General features: G+C 44.7%; 2 protein-coding genes across 5 annotated transcripts in view; one reads left to right on the top strand and one right to left on the bottom strand.

The window, feature by feature from the left end:
• The first annotated feature begins 6 nt into the window (after nucleotides 1–6).
• Nucleotides 7–1,739, top strand: ALKBH4 (alkB homolog 4, lysine demethylase). The gene is made up of 3 exons (XM_085315254.1): nucleotides 7–245; nucleotides 376–573; nucleotides 1,034–1,739. Exons 1-3 carry the CDS (start codon nucleotides 231–233, stop codon nucleotides 1,670–1,672), a joined length of 852 nt encoding a protein of 283 aa, XP_085171380.1. The 5' UTR covers nucleotides 7–230; the 3' UTR covers nucleotides 1,673–1,739.
• Nucleotides 1,740–7,083: 5,344 nt separating this feature from the next.
• Nucleotides 7,084–19,805, bottom strand: part of ORAI2 (ORAI calcium release-activated calcium modulator 2) — a 13,753-nt gene continuing 1,031 nt past the window's right edge. The window contains exons 1-4 of one of the 4 annotated variants that reach the window (XM_085315285.1): nucleotides 18,213–19,370; nucleotides 16,738–16,794; nucleotides 15,328–15,568; nucleotides 7,084–9,565 (exon numbers count right to left, since the gene is read on the bottom strand). In XM_085315285.1, the coding sequence (XP_085171411.1) occupies nucleotides 9,020–9,565; nucleotides 15,328–15,555 (774 nt within the window). In that variant the 5' untranslated portion in view covers nucleotides 15,556–15,568; nucleotides 16,738–16,794; nucleotides 18,213–19,370 and the 3' untranslated portion in view covers nucleotides 7,084–9,019. Of the gene's footprint in view, nucleotides 9,566–15,327; nucleotides 15,569–16,737; nucleotides 16,795–18,212; nucleotides 19,371–19,805 lie in introns of those variants that run through there. The other 3 variants (XM_085315277.1, XM_085315268.1, XM_085315291.1) reach the window with 3 other exon arrangements.

Raw genomic sequence — 19,805 nt, 5'->3', positions numbered from 1 at the left:
GTTAAGAGTGGTTCTCTAGAGCCTTTTTTCCCCCCCTTTTAAATCAACTTTCCTCATTCAACGTTTAGTGATAGGAGGAGCCTTATCACTCCGCTGGGCCTTAGAAACGGCAACCATTAATCTTAACATTTGGCACCAAGGATCAGCTGCCCTTCCTCGTCTTTGCAGCGTACAGATATTACTAGGAAAGAGGGAAGAGTCGTTCCCGCAAGGAAGCTGTAATATTGCTCATGTCTGGAAGCTTTGTGCGTACAGTTAACACGCTGCCACATCAAGGTTGCAGGGCTAAAAAAAAACATAGAAATACCTTATTGTTAGAAGTTCTCTCTCACCCCCCCCCCTTTTTTTTTTTTATCTCCTCTGTTATTTCTACAGGGAGAAAATAATTTCACTTACTGTCCAGCAACAGGCCTAGCTGTTGGAAACGAGCACTCAGAGTTTGCTGGCTGGGCATTTCCATTTCCAGGGGTGTTTTTGACGGAGGAGTTCATAAGTGAAGACGAAGAATCCGAGATWGTTGAACTGATGGATCAAGATGACTGGAAACCATCACAGTCCGGCCGAAAGAAACAGGTTTGACTTTAGAAGCTCATCCGTCCCCTGGTAAAGGAGAGCTGTCTGCACAGTTGAAACCCCATGCAGTTATATGTTTAATAAAACGCTTTCTTTTGGAAACCTTTCCTGRAATCAACTGCAAGAATTGTAATTACAATCAACTTCTTGCAAAAGTGTCTTTATGATAATTACAATGAAGAGCACCTATGGGTGCATGTGCGGGCATTACAAATTATACAATATCAGAGTGAGACAAGTGTTTTTCTTGCTTTATAGATGAGAAGCCTAATCCAAAGAGATTAATGCAATTTCGACTGAGTCATTTGGTAAACTGATGACCACTTCATTGGAAGAGAATAGAGCAGAACTCTTTAAAAGTAGTCTTGACCATCATCCCTGTAGAGGTCACAACCTCTCCAGAAAGACTTACCCCAGATTTTTGCTTAACATTCGCTTTTCCCCTTTTCTTTCCCGACAGGACTATGGACCCAAAGTGAACTTTAAGAAGCAGAGGCTGAAAGCTGGTAGCTTTATTGGTTTGCCAAGTTTTAGTAAAAAGATTGTGACACAAATGAAGGACTACTCTGTGCTAAATGGTTTCTTACCTGTTGAACAATGTAATCTGGATTACATGCCAGAAAGAGGTTCTGCTATCGACCCACATTTTGATGACTGGTGGCTTTGGGGAGAGCGCCTAGTTAGCTTAAACTTGCTCTCAAAAACCGTGCTGTCCATGTCTTGCGATTCAGAGGAGAGCATCCCATTACTTCCCTCTTTCAGTAAAGAAAAGAAATCAAGTCCCTCCGGATCTCTTGCACAAACGTCAGCATGCAAAAATTCAGACAAACAGAGAATTAGCTGCACTTCATCCCCAAGGCTTGTTCCAAGTAAAGAAGTGACTGTTGCCATTCAGTTACCCAGAAGGTCCCTGGTGGTATTGTATGGTGACGCACGTTACAAGTGGAAACACGCGATTTACCGCAAGCATATAGAGCATCGCCGAATCTGTGTCACGTTCAGGGAGCTGTCTGCAGAGTTCAGCGTGGGAGGAAGGCACGAGGAACTGGGTAAAGAACTGCTAGGAATAGCGCTTTCATTTCAAGGAAGACCRGTATGATCAACAGAGGAAGCTGGAAGTGCACTCTGTTATAATATTTGAGAAATAAAGTACAGAAKTTTTACAACTTGGTTTATTTCCGAAGTATGTGTGAAAACCCGGTGTGTACAGACATAAGGTCAATCAAATAGAAATCTAACAAATAAGAAGGTGAAAGGAAAAGTTGTTTGTTTCTTTGAAGACTCTCCTGGGCAATGGTAGCTCTTAGACAAAAGTCAAAAATTAGCTGTGGTATTCATTAGCGATATTGTAACCAAATGCAAAAAGCAAATAGTGAATTTTGAAATACTTCAGTGAAAACAAGACACAAACTTAGGATCATTAAGCTGATCTGAGTAAAACACCCCTTGGCACTGATTCAACCGAAGTCCTGGAGCAGATTTTAACCTTTGTTGACCTATACTCCGTTCTATCATGACTGCTTTTAGAGCACCATGCCTGAGGGACACAGCTATCTTCTCAACCACTTGAGATGATTCAGATAGATCCTTTAGAGATCAGTCCTCCAAGGGAGGAGGGTAAGCAAGCATCTCTCCAGAGATAATACAACACWCAGACCTAGTTAAAGTAATTATCCTTTGCTGAAGATTCATGCTGTAACAGTGAGGATTAATCATAAATACAGTGTGTGACCTATATCTTCTGGGACCAAAGAGCAGCATTTGCAGAGGGCCAATGCAGACGCTTCTGCAGAGACAGCTTGGACAGGTCATTTGTCATCTCTGAACCATGCTGCCAACTCTCAGTAGCAAGAGTCTAATTTTAAGAATAAACTGGGAGACAGACTGCAGCTCTAGGGGCTATCATTTTTTTTCTTGGCACCTCTAACTATCAGGTTTGTGTCATACCTTGTACCTAAGATTCAAGGAGTTGACTGTAGCAGAAGCCGCTCAGAACAAACTTCTGTGCTCTTGACAAATGACGGTGTGCCATGGAAGGGATGTGATCCTTTAATAAACAGAGTTGTGTAATCAAAACCATTCAGTGCAGTCTCACCTACAGTAATAAAACAACAGTTAACAACGCTGTCTGGTTTTGGTCAGTAAGAGAAGAGGGTACATTACATGGGATTTCAGCATCCCTGTATAGCCATATCCTGTCTTAGGAGTACTTCTTGGCACAATGAGCAAGTCTTAATGTACTAGTAGTGCACTCATATAGTAGACACTGCTCTCTGCATCAGGCATTGCAGCRGAGGGAGCTCTTCAGCCCAGTGAAATTAACAGTAACTAGAAAAGCCTTGAATCAGGATATTTTTAATCATTTTACGTATTCAGATACAACTACAGTCCTCCATGGTTACAATGAACCAGTTTCAGTTCACCCCAATATTTTACCAGAAGCGGAAAACAGCTACATAATAGTTCCAAGAGGGATCAGCAAGGGCCGCTCCCACCAGCAGACCTAAAACACAAACCTCCACCCAGCCATCTACACGCTCTGGCAACAGGTAAAGCATGTCCCCTCTGATCGAAAACAGCCAAGCTAAACAGAGCCAGCTGAAACTTGCTTACAGCTAGTAGGCTCACAAGCTTTATGAGAGAGATGTTTCCCATAGGATACAACCTCTTTAGTTCACTCCCAAAAGCAGAGCCAAGTAACCTACGCTCTTAAAATAAGGGTTCCCAACCTTTTCTGGTAGGCCTTGTGGGATCTTCACCATACTGCTGGTCCCCTACRGACTAAGACAGCAGGTAAGAGCGCTCTATCCCAAGGTCAGTACTGGGTGTCCCAATCGTTTCCACCAGATCTGGGCACCTTCGGCTGAGCAGGACAGGGCCGGTAGCCAGACAGAGCTCAATACAAAGCCATGTTAAGCAAGGAAAGAGAGTGGACTTTAATAGACGTAGCCTCTTCTTCCAGTACTTAGTCTCTTCAATAATCAGCTCTTAGCTTAGCCAACTGCAGCAATAAAGTATTTTCTCTAATGTTTGGTCCTTATTTGCAATACCCTCTTTTACATTTACATTGTGTTCTCCGTCTGTTCAAATACGTTCTGTGTGCCTACCCATTTCATTCTTTCTGCAAAGGAAGGCTTCCTTATGAATCAGAGCGCCACAATAACAAGATAAACAATATTAGCTCATATTGTGCTCCGCCTTTATTAGCTGAATTCTTCTGCCTTGTTCAAACTACAGAGGAAGGTGCTGTTCTTGCCAGAAAATTTCAGCTCTTCCTAGTTGATATCTTAATTGTTTTTAAATGAAAATTATACTGAGCTGAAAGCCAAGGGCTTTATCTTAAAAAGGAAAAAAAAAAGTGCCCCAAACTTAATCTGACAATTCTGACAATTTTCATCCATTAAACAGCACCTTGGGCATCTTCTTAGAGAGTTCAAAACAGCATAACACACCCAGCTGCCCTGTATTGCTTTAAAAACTTTATGTACATTCTCTCCTAAAAAAGCTAGAATTGCAGCATTATAGAACATTCACAATTAGTTTGGGTTATCAAGTATCATAGAAAACTAGGGAAAGTATAAATAGATTTTAATCTCAACTAATTAGCTGTTAAAAATAATTTCGGCTACGATGCTAATATCATTAATGTAAGACAAACTTCAATGGTTTTCACGCTGTAGTATTTTCTACTGCAGCTGTTTACTATCTTAACCAAGATTAGCACTTGTAAAACATGCTTTTAGTAAGGGCCTGGTTCTTGAAACAAGTGCATCAAACTGGTATATTTTAAAATGAGAAGGGTAATATCTGACAGAGCTACAAAAAAAAACAAAAAACCCAGAAAAAAAAAAAAAAAAAAAAAAAAAACAAAAAACACACAAGTTAACCAACAGAGGATGCTGGAGGGCTTGAGAAATGAAAAACTTTGCATGTTTATCCAGTTTCACTCATACAACTAGACAACAACAGAGATACAGGTGTCATTGTGCATAAAATACTGTTCATGCATAGATAAAACAAAAATAGGCAAAGTTTAAGACACAGAGACTTTTTTTCCTCCTACCACTTAACTGARTCAACATCCCGCTCATTATTGGTCATTAACAACTCCAGGAAGAAGGCAAGTGCCGAACTGTACGTACAGGTAAATATTCAAGTTTTTCAAATTCAATCAGTAAATAGTTACTGGAACTGTTTTCTTAGACAGCCTGTGAGAAGAGAATCAGAAAGCGAACATGCTGGCGTAGCTGTGCTGGGATCCGAATTCGAGCTTGTGGCTCATTGGCAGGGGTTTATTGAAGAAGCTGTCTTAAAAGTAGAAAAAATAAGAATTAGAAGACAAAACTATAAAAGCAGGGGCTCTTGAGGGGTGTCTGTGTTTTAAAGGAAGGGAAAGAACAGAAAGGACGTCGTGAAATCTCCAAAAGGAGCCGTGAGTGCGAGCAACGTGATGCTGGCTCGCCCCGCTCACCGCAGCTGTCTGCCCATGCGGCGGGCTGCAAACAGCAACCCTCCGCCCGGCCCGGCGCCCCACAGTCAAGAAACGGAAGGGTTTTAGGGTTTTAGCTCTGCGGCTGCACCTCGTCCACCAGCTTTCTATAAACACTTCCACATATCTGAGCACTTACGGCACGGCGCGCTCCACCCGGGGCCCTTGCACAATATTGCTTTCATCTGTCACCTGGCTCAGGCCCAGCTTGTTGCATCTAACATCTCTTTCATCCCCTCCCGCATAAAGCTCTGCCGTAAGAGCCATATATCCAACGACACARCAGGGGCAGGCGAGGAGAGAGAGGCCTGCCCCAGAGCTAGGTTAAAAATAGGKAGCTTGCAAAATGAGAGCTGCCACTACCCGCAGCCGGAGAGCGAACCCGATACTGCTCCCAGGTGCTGTGAGCTTCTCACGCTCGCTGTCAGGCCCGGCCTCGACTCCTGCAAACCGGGAAAGGAGAGAGGAGTCACCTCCTTGCTTTAGGAGGTGCCTGGGAACAAGCAGCAGCAGGGCCGGGGCGCGATGCTGGAGACRCGCGATGCTTCGTCCCCTCGCTAGGGAGGGCAGGCAGCAGCCGGCCGAGGAACCCTTCCAGGGCTGGAGTCGGCAGCGGGATGCTGCCTGCCAGGGAAAAACTGCTCAGAAGCACTGGAGAAAAGGAGGACTCGAGGCTCCGGAGCAAGGCGGTGGCTGTTGGCCCAGCAAGCCCCGGTGGAGCCCGGGCCCTGGGTGAGCCTCGCTGAATAAGCAGAGGAATGGCCTGAACGAGGTGAGAACCGGCCCGGAGACTCCCAGCGCAAGGGAGCTGAAAATTAGGGCAAGAGCCACCCCYGAGTGCAGCACCCCGGGGCCCAAGATGGTTCCAAAAGCCAGCAAAACCAAGGGGGGCACCCCTGGCCAAACCGCAGCCGGAGCTCGGGAGCCTCAGGAGAAGCATCCCCACGCAGGCAAGGGAGGAACCGGCGTGCCGGCGAACGCCAAACCCACGACAGCAGCGACGTTACGGCGCAGGGCACCCGCGGCCAGGCACCCGCGGGCAAACGCGGCCGCAGCGCGACGCGCTGCCAGGTCCGCTGGGGCACGGTGCGGACAGAAAGGCATCTCCGCGCCTCACCGACGGGAAGCCTGCCGACGGCCACGGGGGCAGCAGCAGAAGCAAGGAGGATTTGCTGGCACCGCAGCACAGAAACAACTGTCTGGACAAGTACAGCGTCCTCCTTGATGGATTAATTCCCATTTCTGTTGCTCACAGATACCACAGACAATCTTTCTGCAACACAAGTCTGGACCCAAACAGCAGCGAAGATGTAAGCGAGATCGAGGAAGAGAGGCAGAAGCAGGAGAAGGCATCGCTGTTCTTGGGAAAAACGAGTAAGAGGAGCTACATTGAGAAGGCGACGGATAGACTAGAAAGATCCATGATGCCAGAGCCAAAGAGCAAAATTCTCCCGTGGGCTTTCGGGAGAAAGGAGAACTCAGTGCCCAGAGAGACAGCAGAAAGAGCTGTGAACAAAAGCAAGGGGAAAARGCACAATTATGCTGTTTTAAGTGTATTCACCTTCGGGAAACTATCTCAAACTACCCCAGGCTCCCCGCTGCAATAAGGCGATCCCTCTCCAGTCAGAGCTCTGCTGCCTTGAGACCATCTTGAATCCAATCCTAGCAAAGCCGTACCAAGTTATTCTAGAAAAAGCGAAGCACAGCCTCTGCTGCATTTCTCCATTCGCTGAAGTTTATTATATTTGCAGTGAATTAAGTGAACAATTTGGCTGTTTCAAAGTGAGCTGCATTGTGTTCACAGCACTGCGTGCGCTCTGTGAAACTTGACTTCTTTTTTTAATTACAAAAACAGCTCAATACTTTCTCCACAACTGATTTCAAACCTCCTGGGCTCCACAGCAAGCACAGTAGTACAGATAAGAGATTCATCCTGTCTGGTCAGGCCCTAGTCTCACAACAGAAAGTGCRTTGGTAAAGGAGCATACATACGTAATAGCTGGCAAAAAACTCAACTCTGATTTTATTATATAAACCTTTAATTTTTATTGTGGTAAAAAAAGAGACAGGAGGGAGAAAGGGCAGACTCCTGAGGACACCAAATGAATTTTATGAATTTATGACCACCCACTTCCTGGAGGACACTCATTTTTTGCATATGAGCACAAGCAGTACAGACTAAGCATTTAGCACACATTTTCTTTGCTGCAGATCAGCCAATATGGTACACGCCAACTGGGGTAAGAACAACAGATGAAAGCCACAGACATAGCGCTAAGCAACTTGTTCAGCAATGATCAAATTCAAATGTAAACAAGAGAGATTAGAGTTTGGTTCCCAAGGCTCTCCTCCGAGAGAAATATAGGGATAATGTTTCCTGTTGCCCTGGGATTTACGTGTACCCTCCCCTCCAGGAAGCTGACATGTAGTATACTGACATCAGATTTCTTGAATCCCAGTGGAATAAAGGACCAGGGTAAAATAGAACATTACAAACATCCTGAATGATTTCAGAAACCTGTGGCCTGAGAGACTGTAAAAACTGTGATGCTCAAGTGCAGAGCAGGGCCAAGAAAACGTGCTTATGCTTCTTTTAGTGCTGTGTGTCAGAAAGCCTTACTTTTCCTTAAAAGAGCTCATGGTTGCAAAATACTTTTCCCTCCATAAAGTTACCATAAATCATAAAGTCATTTTTTATAGAAGTTTTCACTGAAGAGGATGCTAGTAGRATTTACAGACTTTTCTTGCTAAGCAATACAGACATGCAAGGGTTGTTTTTGCTGCTGCTGAAAAAAAGCCAGCTTAAATGAAATGTGATAGCTCTTTAACGACATACAGCTCTCCCACTGGAGCCAGCTCCATCAGACTTATAACAACTCCAGGTTCCACCAGAGAAGTTGTTTGCTTTGGTGGCAGAGAAGGARACGTTAATTTTCTGTGGGCTAATGCTACAACTGACAACCAAAAGTGATGAAATACAGAGAGTTGGGGCTTGTCCTCTCCAGCAAACCAGGCTAGCAAGAGACATTGCAACCATACATAAATGAAGGCGACATAGCAACAGATTTCCACAGTATGCTATATACTATTGCTCCCTACCTCCTTGAAACTTGCTTTTCTAGTCCTTCAAAGTTCTATGTCTCATTAAATTCCTTGCCACTGTTCTGTTTTAAGAATGTCCTTGTTAAAATTAACACACCTGTAAGCCTTCCCTGGGCACTCTTGCCTTGTATTGGAAAGATCACACGATCTTGGCATTTGTTCGATCTAAGTTGACAAATGCTGTTGAAGTAAGTACGACAGAACTTCCCAGCCTCCAGTAATCTGAAATTCTACCCTCCCAGCTGTAAAAATATAGTAAGGAATAGCAAGAAAAGAAAATAAAAGCTAAGGCTGATTTCTTTCTGGTTTCCTATTTCTAGAGCACCCGTTTTGGAGCAAAGGTGGTGAACAGTCACAGTTTCTATTGTGCTTTCTTGAATATCCTCAAGTTGACTGCAGATACCATCATTAACCAGCTCAGCTCTAGAAAGAAGCTGCCAGTTAAGTGCTGCTGCACTGACAGCCAGGGAGGTCTGACACACAAGACAGGTCCTACACACACACTGGCTTTTTAGACAGCTGATGCAGTTTTACACTTGGCAAGAGAATGTTGCATTTGTAAAAAATATAGATATTTGGCTACTTGTACCAACATTAATGTAGATAAAGTTTTGGCCTTAACTCCATGGCAGTGTCTATTTAAATATACAAGTGTGTAGGACCAGAAACAGGCCAGAAACCACAGCATCTGAAACAGCACTAGAACCCACAGCTACATATGGCAGGCAATTAGCATTTAGATATTTAAGCCTCAAAACAATCCATCATTGATGTGTCTCGCCAACTATCAAAACAGGTGTTTTGCTCTTAGCCTCAGCTCAGTGGATTTGCTGGAAGCAGCCCTCTCCCTCTTTGTCACACTACCTGCATGCCTCGGTCATGCCCGTCTAACTGCACTTTCAGTTTGTGAAGCTCTTCAATCTCCCGGTTGTGGCGCTCCGTTTTGTGCCGCACCAAAGACCGGTAGAAGTGAATGGTGAAGACGACGAAGATCAGACCCACTGGGACCATGATGATGGTGGAGACGAGGGCTGCCTGCCAACCTGCATGGCCACTGGGCTTCTGGATGGTAGTGGTGTCATTTTTCAGCATGGAGTCCACAGGCAGAAATTTTATCCAGCAGAGAAGCACAACTTCCGCCAGGAAAAGGAGGATTCCCAACACTGTGGAGAAGCCCCACGCCAGCTCTATGTAGGGATGCATGCGCTCATGTGGGGATTCACTAATGGAGTTCAGGTTGTGGATGTTGCTCACCGCTTCCACRTTAGGCAGAATGCAAGTGCTGATGAGCAGGGCAAAGAGATGAACTGCCACTAGCACTGTTGTGCAGGCACTGAAAGCAATCAGCAGCATCTGGGGGTACTTGTACTGCATTTCCAACTGCACCTCCACCATGGCAACCTAGAGAGAAAGGAACAAAAAGCAAACAATAACAAAAAGCTGTCAACAGCTGCTAGTCCTCCTATTTTCCTCTTTAAGGCTCTCATCCAGGAAAGCATCTTTACTCAGGAAAAGCACCTAAGGTTAAGTACACACTTAAATGCTTTCGGAATGGCAGCCCAAATCAATCATTCTCATTTTCCATGAAGAAGACATACATACAGTCTGCAGGTTGGCCTTGCTCAAGGCTTGTGAGCATATTTCTGCACTGTAGTTTTCTGAAATAACAGCTCTCTCCTTGCAACCACGAACCATACGTATTCCATCAAACCAAACACACAACAGAAGGAACACATTAGGCAGCCAGYGTAGCTTGGCGGCAGCTGACAGCCCGCAAGCCCTCTCGCTCATCACACCTTCCTCTTCCGCTCACCATTAGAGATTGCAATGCAGGAAGTTTCAACTTGAGAGTAAAGAAACTCAACTTGAGCCTGAGGAAAAGCAAAAGCAGCAGCCCTTCTGGCCAGCTACCAGAAAGGTTACACTACCTCCCATGGGAGGCATGCAAGCGTCTTTATAGCTTAAGTTATTCCACAGTTAAAATAGCTGCCTTCTATTCTTGGAACATCTTAAGTCCTTTTTATTACAAATATGCTCAGATACAAGTTATTTATATCCCAAAATTTCTCCCTCGAGATCTAATACCTTACTGATTTATTCAACACAAGTGGACAGTTACTGGTGTATGGGTGTGTTAAACAACTCCACTAAAAAGCTTTTGTTTCCAGAAAATAGACTCGGATCAAGTAAGTTACTAAAGCTATTCATTTTGTACGCACAGTGTGGAATTTTTTAATCAAGTAAAACTTAATAAACAGAGTAAGCGCAAGAGAGCAAGGAACTCTACCAGAGCAAGAACAAGAATCCAGGTACAGATTTGTAACTGGTTTAGTGTAAGAAATTGGAAAATTATTTAACCTATCCATGAAATAAAATAGTTAACCCCAAAACTTCCTGGGTTAGTTTGTAAAGTGTCACCCCTCAAAGGACTGCAAAAAACTTCTGCTAAGAGAAGCTACAAATACCGTTGACAAGAACATCAGCCATTCCCCTCTACTACCTCTCTAGCAGCTTGCTTGAATCTGCAGCTGCCCTTCACCATTTGGGCAGACAGTAAAATAAAGCCTGTCAATAGGCCAAACCTCTGGCAATCCCAGGCAACTTGCTGTTCTTATGCTGCATGTGATAAGAAAAGCAGAAGCTGATGTTTGCATACCTGCCTCAGGCCAGCTCCTCTCAAGACTATCATGAGAAGGCAAAGTCAGAACAAAGAGCTTGATTCTGGGAAGCAGAGATGGATTTTGCAGAACAGACACATCATTTCTTTATCCAGCCCTCACATAAAACTAGTGCTGCACAGTCATTTCAGTCTCTGTATAATAATCTGCATCATTCAGTCTGGCATTGCTTGTGGATAATAATATTTAGGCAGTGGATAATACAGGATAAGCTCATGTTCTCACTGCTGGTGGCTCTGAAGATGTTTAGAAGGGAACAGAATCAGTGCTTGTATTGGCATGGCTACTGTCTTATCTRCACTTACTTTGCTACCATCAGTAGTCCGGATGAAGGTGTGTCACAGTCAAGCCTGGACACATCTATTAGCAATCAACATTTAATATTTGGTGGCAAATAGATTTTATACCTACATCAGCTCTTTAAGATATTAGAGACACCAAAAGTGGACAGTGCTTGGACATTCTTTGCTTTTGCTCAGGTTACAAAGGCTTTGTAGGATTCTTGTTTGCACTTCAGAGGAGTCCTTATCACATAATGGAGAAATAAATGAAGGATTAGCTTCATTATCTATTGCAAGCAAGGCCCATTTAATTGAAACATACATCACACTGCCTTGCCTATGTTCTCTTTGCAGTTCCCCATGCATTGATTCAAGGAGATGAGACTTACTCACTGCTGTCCTGTTCTGTACAATATGCTTGTACAGTGCTGTGACTGTCAGCCACACCATATCAGACAGGAAAAGCTACAGGTGAACTGTTTGCTACTGGGTGCTGTAACACCCAGAGACCTAGCATTCAGCAAGCTGAATAGGAATTGTACCTGCATGTTCAATTTATAGCTTTATATTAAAGCTGAAAGCCTGGCTGATGTCAACATATCAATTCCTACTTGTTAGCCTTCGCATGAGCAGCAGTTTTCAGCTAATTGGATGTTTCTTCCCACACTAACCTATTCCCTAGGGCTAGCTTCAGCTGTGCAACGTGATGAATTTTTAACACTGACTGATGGCTCAGTAAGAGGTATTTCAGGGAAAAACATCAACAATCCAGATCCAGGGCAGCAAGGCAGAAAAACAGTTCATTTAACCCAAACAGGTACTGGAAAGGTGAGCGATCTCTTACCACTTTACACCATGACGTATCATGTCATTCCCTGACCGGGATAAGAGAAAGAGGACAAGCTGACATAACCCATTTAAAAATCATTAAATACGCTGCTTAGCCTGTAAAACTACTAATACGTCATGTTTGATACAATTATACTCTTCTGTGATAACAGACCCTTTTATTTTAACCTGCTCCCAGAAGCCAAGATAAGGGGCTTGACTTTGCAAGGCATTAAGGCACTCTGCTGAGTAGCCAAGTATTTCAGCACAGACTTAATTTTAACCTGGAGAATTGTACTATTGAACTCAACATTCACAGGTTTGCTAATGGACCATGTGCTCAGAACAGTTTAGAATTAAACTGCAATTAAATTACATATAATTATGTTTTTTTTTCAGATCAGAATAGTGCCCAGATTGTCTACAACAAAGATGATGCTCATCTTGAGAAATTTAGATTAGGACTGATAATACCATTCAAGAAGATGACAAATGGCTTAACATAAAACATGACATTCACACAGATGGTTTAGCAGTCTGTAATAAATATCAGTCCAGTAGATCTGTTGGATTTTTTTTTTTAATATCAAACATACCTCTCCTGTGACATTTGGACAAATGCTGAGAAGGCTGGCAAACAGCAACAGCTCTTGTCCCCATCAGGAAAAYGATCAAGGAGGTTTATGAAGCTCTAAAATAAATGCAGTACTTCTGAAAAATACTAAACTAAGAGTATTAGGAACTTATCTCCTTCATCTGCAGCCTTCCCAGGGCAAATCCAATAGCCTCAGCAACCTACCCACCTCCAAATAGACCTGGAACCAGAATGCAGCCACATCACTCTAATCTGCCCATCTCCCTGCCAGAAATACCAAAGATAGCATCAAGTAATGAGGAARGTTTGTATTATTCTACAGCCTGTCCAGAAGGAGTTGGATCAAAGCCACTGCCTGTTAATTAAACAGCCATCAGCTAGTAATAATTTTCAGCCAATATGGAACTGGCTTGAATCAAACACACTGGCAGGGAGGTAAATAAAGCACTAGCCAAGCCATGTATAATGTTTGTTGACATAGTTAAATGCACATAAGACTCAGGGCAACTATTTAACTCTAAATAACTGTGCTGCTTTCATCAATAGCCAAACAGATGCTCTTATTAGACCAAAGTAAACATCTGCTTACTAAATACCTGTCTATCAAATTACCAGTGAAGAAAGAAACAGGTAGCAATGGAGAAATAGATCACCTTTAACCAGAAGGTCCAATATGATCAGCTGAGGAAAAGTTTAATAATAAACAGAATGCAAGCATTGCAATATTTTTATTTCTGAGTACTACCAATTCCAGATATACTTAATACGTTAAGTTGGTGATCCGAAATTAACACTGCCTGCACCTATTTGGTTATTTGATGTGATTTTTAAACAGTTTAAAAAGGAAGTCAGCAGCAGTCCCTAGTACCAGCTCTGGTGTCCACTACAAACAGACTGAAAAACCGAGTGGTAAAGGAATCCTTTAACAATTGATCAAATAACGTGAAGTAAAGCAGACAACTGTAGCAGACAGYTATATGTGTCATAAATAGAAGTTATATAGTTTAGTCTGTACTTCTGCTGAAAAATATTCAGCACTTTCTGTTCTGCGAGTTGAAAACAAATGCTTTGTTTTCAGATACGTGTTTGAGCCCTGCAACGCAGGTAGGCTCCAAGTTTTTGTGGTGCGCGAGGGATGCCAGCCGACAACACACCCAGGCACGGACGCCTGCTCGCCAAATCAGGCTGCCTAGGTATAGCAAAGTTCACAACACTATAAAATCCTCCCTATATTCATTTACTAACCATGCTAAAAGAGGACAAATACAAATAATTAGCACAGAACTCAAGTAACCTAGAGGCACAGTCAAGAAGTGAACTGCTTTTTAGAATAAGAAAGTTTGCCAGTCTGGAGAAAAAAAAAACAAAAAAAACACACTTCAGGAGGCTACTCATCCTTTTTAAAACGAGAATGTACCTTCTGCCTGTTTCAGCACGTAAAACTTGGTTACAAACCAACATATGTTGAATGGACTGTTTTACAAGCATCCCATGGATGCAGTCAGCAAGGAAAGAGAAATTGCAAAGGAACCAAACACCCTTGCAGACTATCCTCACTTTACTCCCTGCTCACATTTTTGCAACTTCTGTCCCAAAAAACATGCTTGTCATCCAAAACTAGAATTCACTCTCATAACGTTATAGACAACTCTTTTTCGGGGAAGTGGGGGGAGAACAAGGGCAAAAGAGAGCTGAAATAAAACAATAAAAAAGCTATCTGAAAAGTTTCCAAGATCTCTCTCTCCCGAGCTTCAGGATATAACCCCTTTGCATCATCTCCTGCTCTCACACCCTGCCCTCTGCAAGTATGCCCTCGGTAGCCAGACTTGGAAAAAAAACATGTCTGCTCATTTCCTGAGCAGAAAACCTCCCTGAAACAATTTCAAGTCTCACTTTCAATATGCCAGAACCAGAGGGAAGACCAGAAAAAGTTCATCCTGTCACATCACGTCAGTGTTTTGCTAATGCCACTGCTCAAATGGGTTTGAACACTTGACTGCTGATGGTCCATGCTGTTCATTTGCTTGCTGCCTGACATGGTTCTGATCCATGCAAATTGCTTCCAGATAACACCCAAGTGTTGCACCCAAGAAAAGCAACTACTAGGAATTACTTCCAAGAGGCAGCACTGACAAAAATATACTAGGTTTGTCTCCTCTCGAGACTACACAATCATCTCAATACCAGCCCTGGTGTCTGAGCGTGCAGAGCCTCTGGCACAGGCACTCGAAACACTCCCCAAGATATAACACGATCTCTCGGTTCATGCTATGGAAACTTCTCTCTGGCAGACTATGACCCAGCCTCTGCCTTATTTTAAGGCGTTGTAACCTGAAAAAAAATGCATACATAAATTAAGATAATATTTATAACTACAGCAACCACAGGGTGCAGAGGAGCTGCACAAGCAAGCGCAACCTTATGTATGTGCTGAGCCAGTGACATCTGGCCTCAGGGCCAAGGGAGAGCTTGGGTCCCATTTGTTCAGCAGTACTGATGCAACACTTAGGACCACTGGCTGGTAAAGGACCAGTATTTTACAGGGCTGATTTGGGAGTGTGTGTGTTGACTGTTAGGCAGCTTGTGCATACATCCTACTCTGAGAGAGAGACAACATAAAACTTTTCAACAGCAGCCAAACAGAAACCCACAAGCAAATGCCTCCTACCTCTTCAGGAAATAAGAGTACATCCTCCTTCACAGGAAGGAAACAACACTGATTAACAGATGATTTTACAGAACTCAAACTTTCACAAAGTTTTTTCTGTGAAATAAACCTACCATGGCAAATCCAGAGAGCAGAGCAGAGGTTCTGCTGGAAGCTTTGAGTTTGGCTCGGCTCAGGTACAATTTTCTCCATGAAAGGGCCTGAACGGAGTGGTGATTTGATGTGACCAATTCCAGATAGCTGCGTCGGACCCAGTCCCGATAATCCATGCCTTTTGTGCCAGGTTCGGAGCAACAAGCAGGAGTGGAAGGATCCACCGGAACATTTAATTCAGAACTCATGATGAAAGAAATGCTAAGGAAATAAAAACAGTCATATTGAAAAGGAGGTAGCAGAAAGAATAAGTATCAACTACTGATATAAAAGACTGGAGGACTAGTCTAGTGAATGGGCAGGATAGGAAAAAAAGCTATTTTAAAAAAGGTTACGCTTAGTCAGTAGATAAAAGATGGACCAAATCGTATCAACTTGAGACACACAAAGCAGACAAAGGACCATCTGTAATTGCTAAAAATGACCATGAGAACTAGAAAAGATTCTACAAGTAAGGCTGGGAACTGTTCCAATATGAATTCAGGAAGACAATCTGACTTTTCATTTCAAAGCTGGCATCAGCTTAAGTCTCAACTTTCCCCTTTAATGCCCTAAAATACCTACCCTTCTTGCCCATGATTACTTCTTTTTGTGTAAAGATTTTGTAAATATTTTGCAATTTGTTTACATATTTTTTTAAACTGACAATTTAATTCCACACTGCATCATGAGCCAGATTCGATGCATCTTACAGAACACCAAACTAACTCTAGCAAACGTATTTAGTTTTTCCCCACACACACTTGAAAAACAGGGTTTTCAATTAAACCAGCACTCATCATAGCAGAGTTCTGATGGGCATAGTTCTACCCCAAGACTGTAAACAGTCACACAGCTGAATGCTGTGTAGGGTTAACAAACAAATTTGCTGAGCTCCTGCAGTGGAAAGTTAAAATTCTTAAACCACTCACACCCACACTGCATTTATCAGCCACATCTGACCACTAATTGCATTCCATTGCTTCCGTCAGTGCCTCTTAGCACAGGGAAAGAAAAATGCAATTCCAAGGGGAAAAGCAGGCTTCCTTCCAGGGAATTTGAGTGTCCTCAGATGCGAGAGACTGCACTGAAAGATGTGAGAAAGCAGCAAGATGCTATCAGGTCATTAATGCCATAGCTGTCAGCACAGACAAGTTCTAGATCCAAACCAAGCCCCTCCTTACACCACAGCTTAGTCACGCAGTTGCCCAAAGGACTCCTGTTGTCTCAGTGTCACTCTCAGATACAGAACAGTATTTGGATTATATTTTGCATAAGAATTTGTCAAGTCTGGCAAACATCTGAAACTGGCAATCTAATTCCCTGTCTGCTGAAAAACAGAAACAGTGATTTTTCCGATTAGTCCTCACACCCACAAGTCTACCACTGACCTCCCTGGCAGTGACAGGTAGCAACGTCAGAGCTGCATCACATGGGACATCCAGCTCCTAGAAGGAGTAGACATATGCAGAGAATCATGCATGAGGTAGTACTAATTAGGCTCAGCACTACGCTTCAAGGGCGCCTTGCTGTTACTTTGACACGAGCTTGAGCCCTGACTGCATCCCCCCTGCACCAGCCAGTTCTCCATATACACAGGCCATATGGCAACTGAGACGACAACTAATAAACCAATGTTTGCTGCAAGACTTAAGGAAGTGGCAGAGATAAAAGGGCATCAACTGCCCACAACTCCAAACGTCATTTTTAAAGAGGAACAGGACTATTCCAGGCACAGTAACCCAGATTAGACTGCAGCAGCAAATAAAGGAAAGCATCACAGGTTGTAAGAATCTGTCCATCCCAAGCATTGCTGTCCCATGAGCTTTCAGATTTTGACACCCTCAGACATAAGGATGAGAGCGAGAGCGTAAGACCACTCTTCTAGGCAGTTTTTGATAAAGTGATCATTACAGCCCCTGCAGCACTTGGGTGCTATCTGGAAGCTATTTCCATAGGTCAAAACCATGTCAGGCAGCAAGCAAATAAACAGCATGGACCATCAGCAGTCAAGTGTTCAAGCCCATCCGAGCTGTGACGTTAGCAAAACATGCTGTGACAGGATGAACTTTTTCTGATCTTCCTTCTGATTCTGGCATACTGAAAGGGAGACTTGAAATCTGTTTCAGGGAGATTTTCTGCTCAGGAAATGGGCTTTTCTTCTCCCCGAGTCTGGCTACTGAGGGCATACTTGCAGAGGGCAGGGTGTGAAAGGCCCAGTCTGGCTCCTGAATTGCTGAGGAACTAAGAGTTTTCAAACTACTTGAGGGGAAAAAAAAAAGATCTGTAAGTGTAAAAGACAAAGGTTGTTTATAAAAACACCCCAAGAATCACAACAATGCAAAACAGAACACAGTAACAGAGAGAAACCTCCCTGTTTGCTCTGTATTTCCAGAAAAGGCAAGAATTGCCTATTTTTCAGAGGGGGGAAAGGCCTGCTGCAGGACATGGAGCAGAGAGACTCTGTGAGCAGCGAGACTATGAAGCTCTGTTTCCTGTGATAACATCCTGTGTGGATTCTCTGATGCCTAGGTGGGGTGAACTTATTAACTTTCTCCTCCATTAGAACACTGAGGGCCTCTATTCTGCCATTTATTTTCACAAGATGCGTAGGAACTTAGCATTTTTAAAACATTAGCCCCTCCGACTAACTCCACTGAAAAGGGTTCAGAAGGTCTAGAGGGAGAGCGAGAGCATCCAATCACATCTGCTTGTTTCCTTTGGAAAATAAGCCAGAAATACCACAGGGATGAACTTTCACCCTGGAGCAGCTCAAGAGATGTTCCCAAAGAAGTAAACAGAACTCAGAATAAAATCTGTAAACACAAGTTCAGCTCAAACAAGCAATAGCGTGCAACACACTCACCTTGCTGACTACAGACATGGAGGGACTGGGTGAAGGGCTCTGAGGGCTGAAATACAAGACCAAAGAAAGATTTTTATATGCAGTTACCTTAAGAAGCTTTACTCCAGAAGTGCTCTCGAGCCAGGTAATCTGTGTTGCAGAGAGCTATTCTGGAAATTTCACGCTCCTGACTTGCAGTTTTAGGGTTCAGGACACTGGCTCTTAGACAAATACGAACTTTCCTACAGGGCTTTACAGCACAGCATCAGCACAGGGCTGTTCAGCTCTGGCCTGAGGATCAGGACTTCCCCAGGAGACCTCTCCCTCAGCCTAACAGTCAGCTCTGGCTGTTCCTCCCCGCTGCGTCTTTACTCACCTCTGTCGCACCACCAGCGCATTTGACCCCACTTCATTTCATGCCACGGAAGATGGAAAGCTCTCTGCGAGCGCTACCTAGTATTGATTTTATTATCCCGCCCAGCAGCAAGCCCAAGAGGGAAAGGCTTTGCCACACTTTAGCTCTCAGCTGGCTCTGTACAGATGCAAGCGCACGTGCAGGGATTTCCTCACGGCAGGCAATGAAGCAAGCAGCCAGGCTGAGATACGCGTATCACCCTCCCACCTCCAGCATCTCCGGACACCTCAGCCTGCAGAACRCAGTCTCGGCAGTGCTACCAGCTCCTCTGCGCAGCTTCAGCACTCCAGACCCTTCCTCTCGTACCTGGTTTCTCTCCTGTGCCTTGGCTGCCAGCCTGAGTTCGCTGAGCATATTTGCACCATCATCCTTCTCTCCTGAATAATAGCACTCAAGACCCCATGCACCATGGCTGAGCCTAAGCCCTTGACCCACCGCACTGCCTGCCTCCGCGCACGCTGTGCTCAGACCCCTTTGCTATAGGCAACAAGAAGATCCTCATGTGGTGCTGAGCTGGAACCCCAGTTAGGGGAGGCTCCTTCTGGCACTGGGGGCACGGGGCAAACACGGCCCTAAGAAGCAGCTAGCAGCAGGCCAGACTCCTGCCTGATGGAGCACCTTTCCCTGCATCCGCTTCCCTCGTTTCCCTTTCCCCAAAGCCAAGATTTCACATCCCTTAAACACGTTTTTCTTCCTCCTCCTCCATCACACAGGTAAGATGCGGACCCCTTCCACTCCCCTCTAACAGACCCCAGGCAGGGACCTCATTCCCAAATCTCCAGGAGATCCCCCCAGCTGCGGCCCTCGTGCCCTCTTCCCCTCCGCTCCAGTGCGCAGCGGAGCCCCGCTCGCCCGCGGGGGCCGCACGGACCCCGTCCCCTCCTCAGCCGGGACCCTCCYGCCAGCCCTCCCTCCCCTCTTTGCTCCTGCCACGGGCTCCCTCGGGAGAAGCTCTTCCTGCGTCCCCTTCTGACCGGGGAACACCCTCCAACAGCACCGCTGGGCCCTCACGTCCCCAGGCAGCACRGGACCCCCACAGCTGAGATCCCCCCTCCAGCAGGGCACCTCCAGCAGGGGCTCCCCGTGCAGGACGGGACCCCCTCGCCCCCCACCCGTCGCTCGCAGGGCACCTCCTGAGCAGAGGGTCTCGGCGCCTCCTTCCCAGCTGCTCCCTACACCCCTCAGGCAGGATGGGACCC

The sequence above is a fragment of the Rhea americana genome, unplaced genomic scaffold (genome assembly GCF_003343005.1).
Source record: "Rhea americana isolate MKP2758 unplaced genomic scaffold, rheAme1 scaffold_111, whole genome shotgun sequence".
Classification (NCBI taxonomy): Eukaryota; Metazoa; Chordata; class Aves; order Rheiformes; family Rheidae; genus Rhea; species Rhea americana.
The sequence above is the reverse complement of the archived record's forward strand: the minus strand, read 5'-3'. Positions and strand labels throughout refer to the sequence as shown.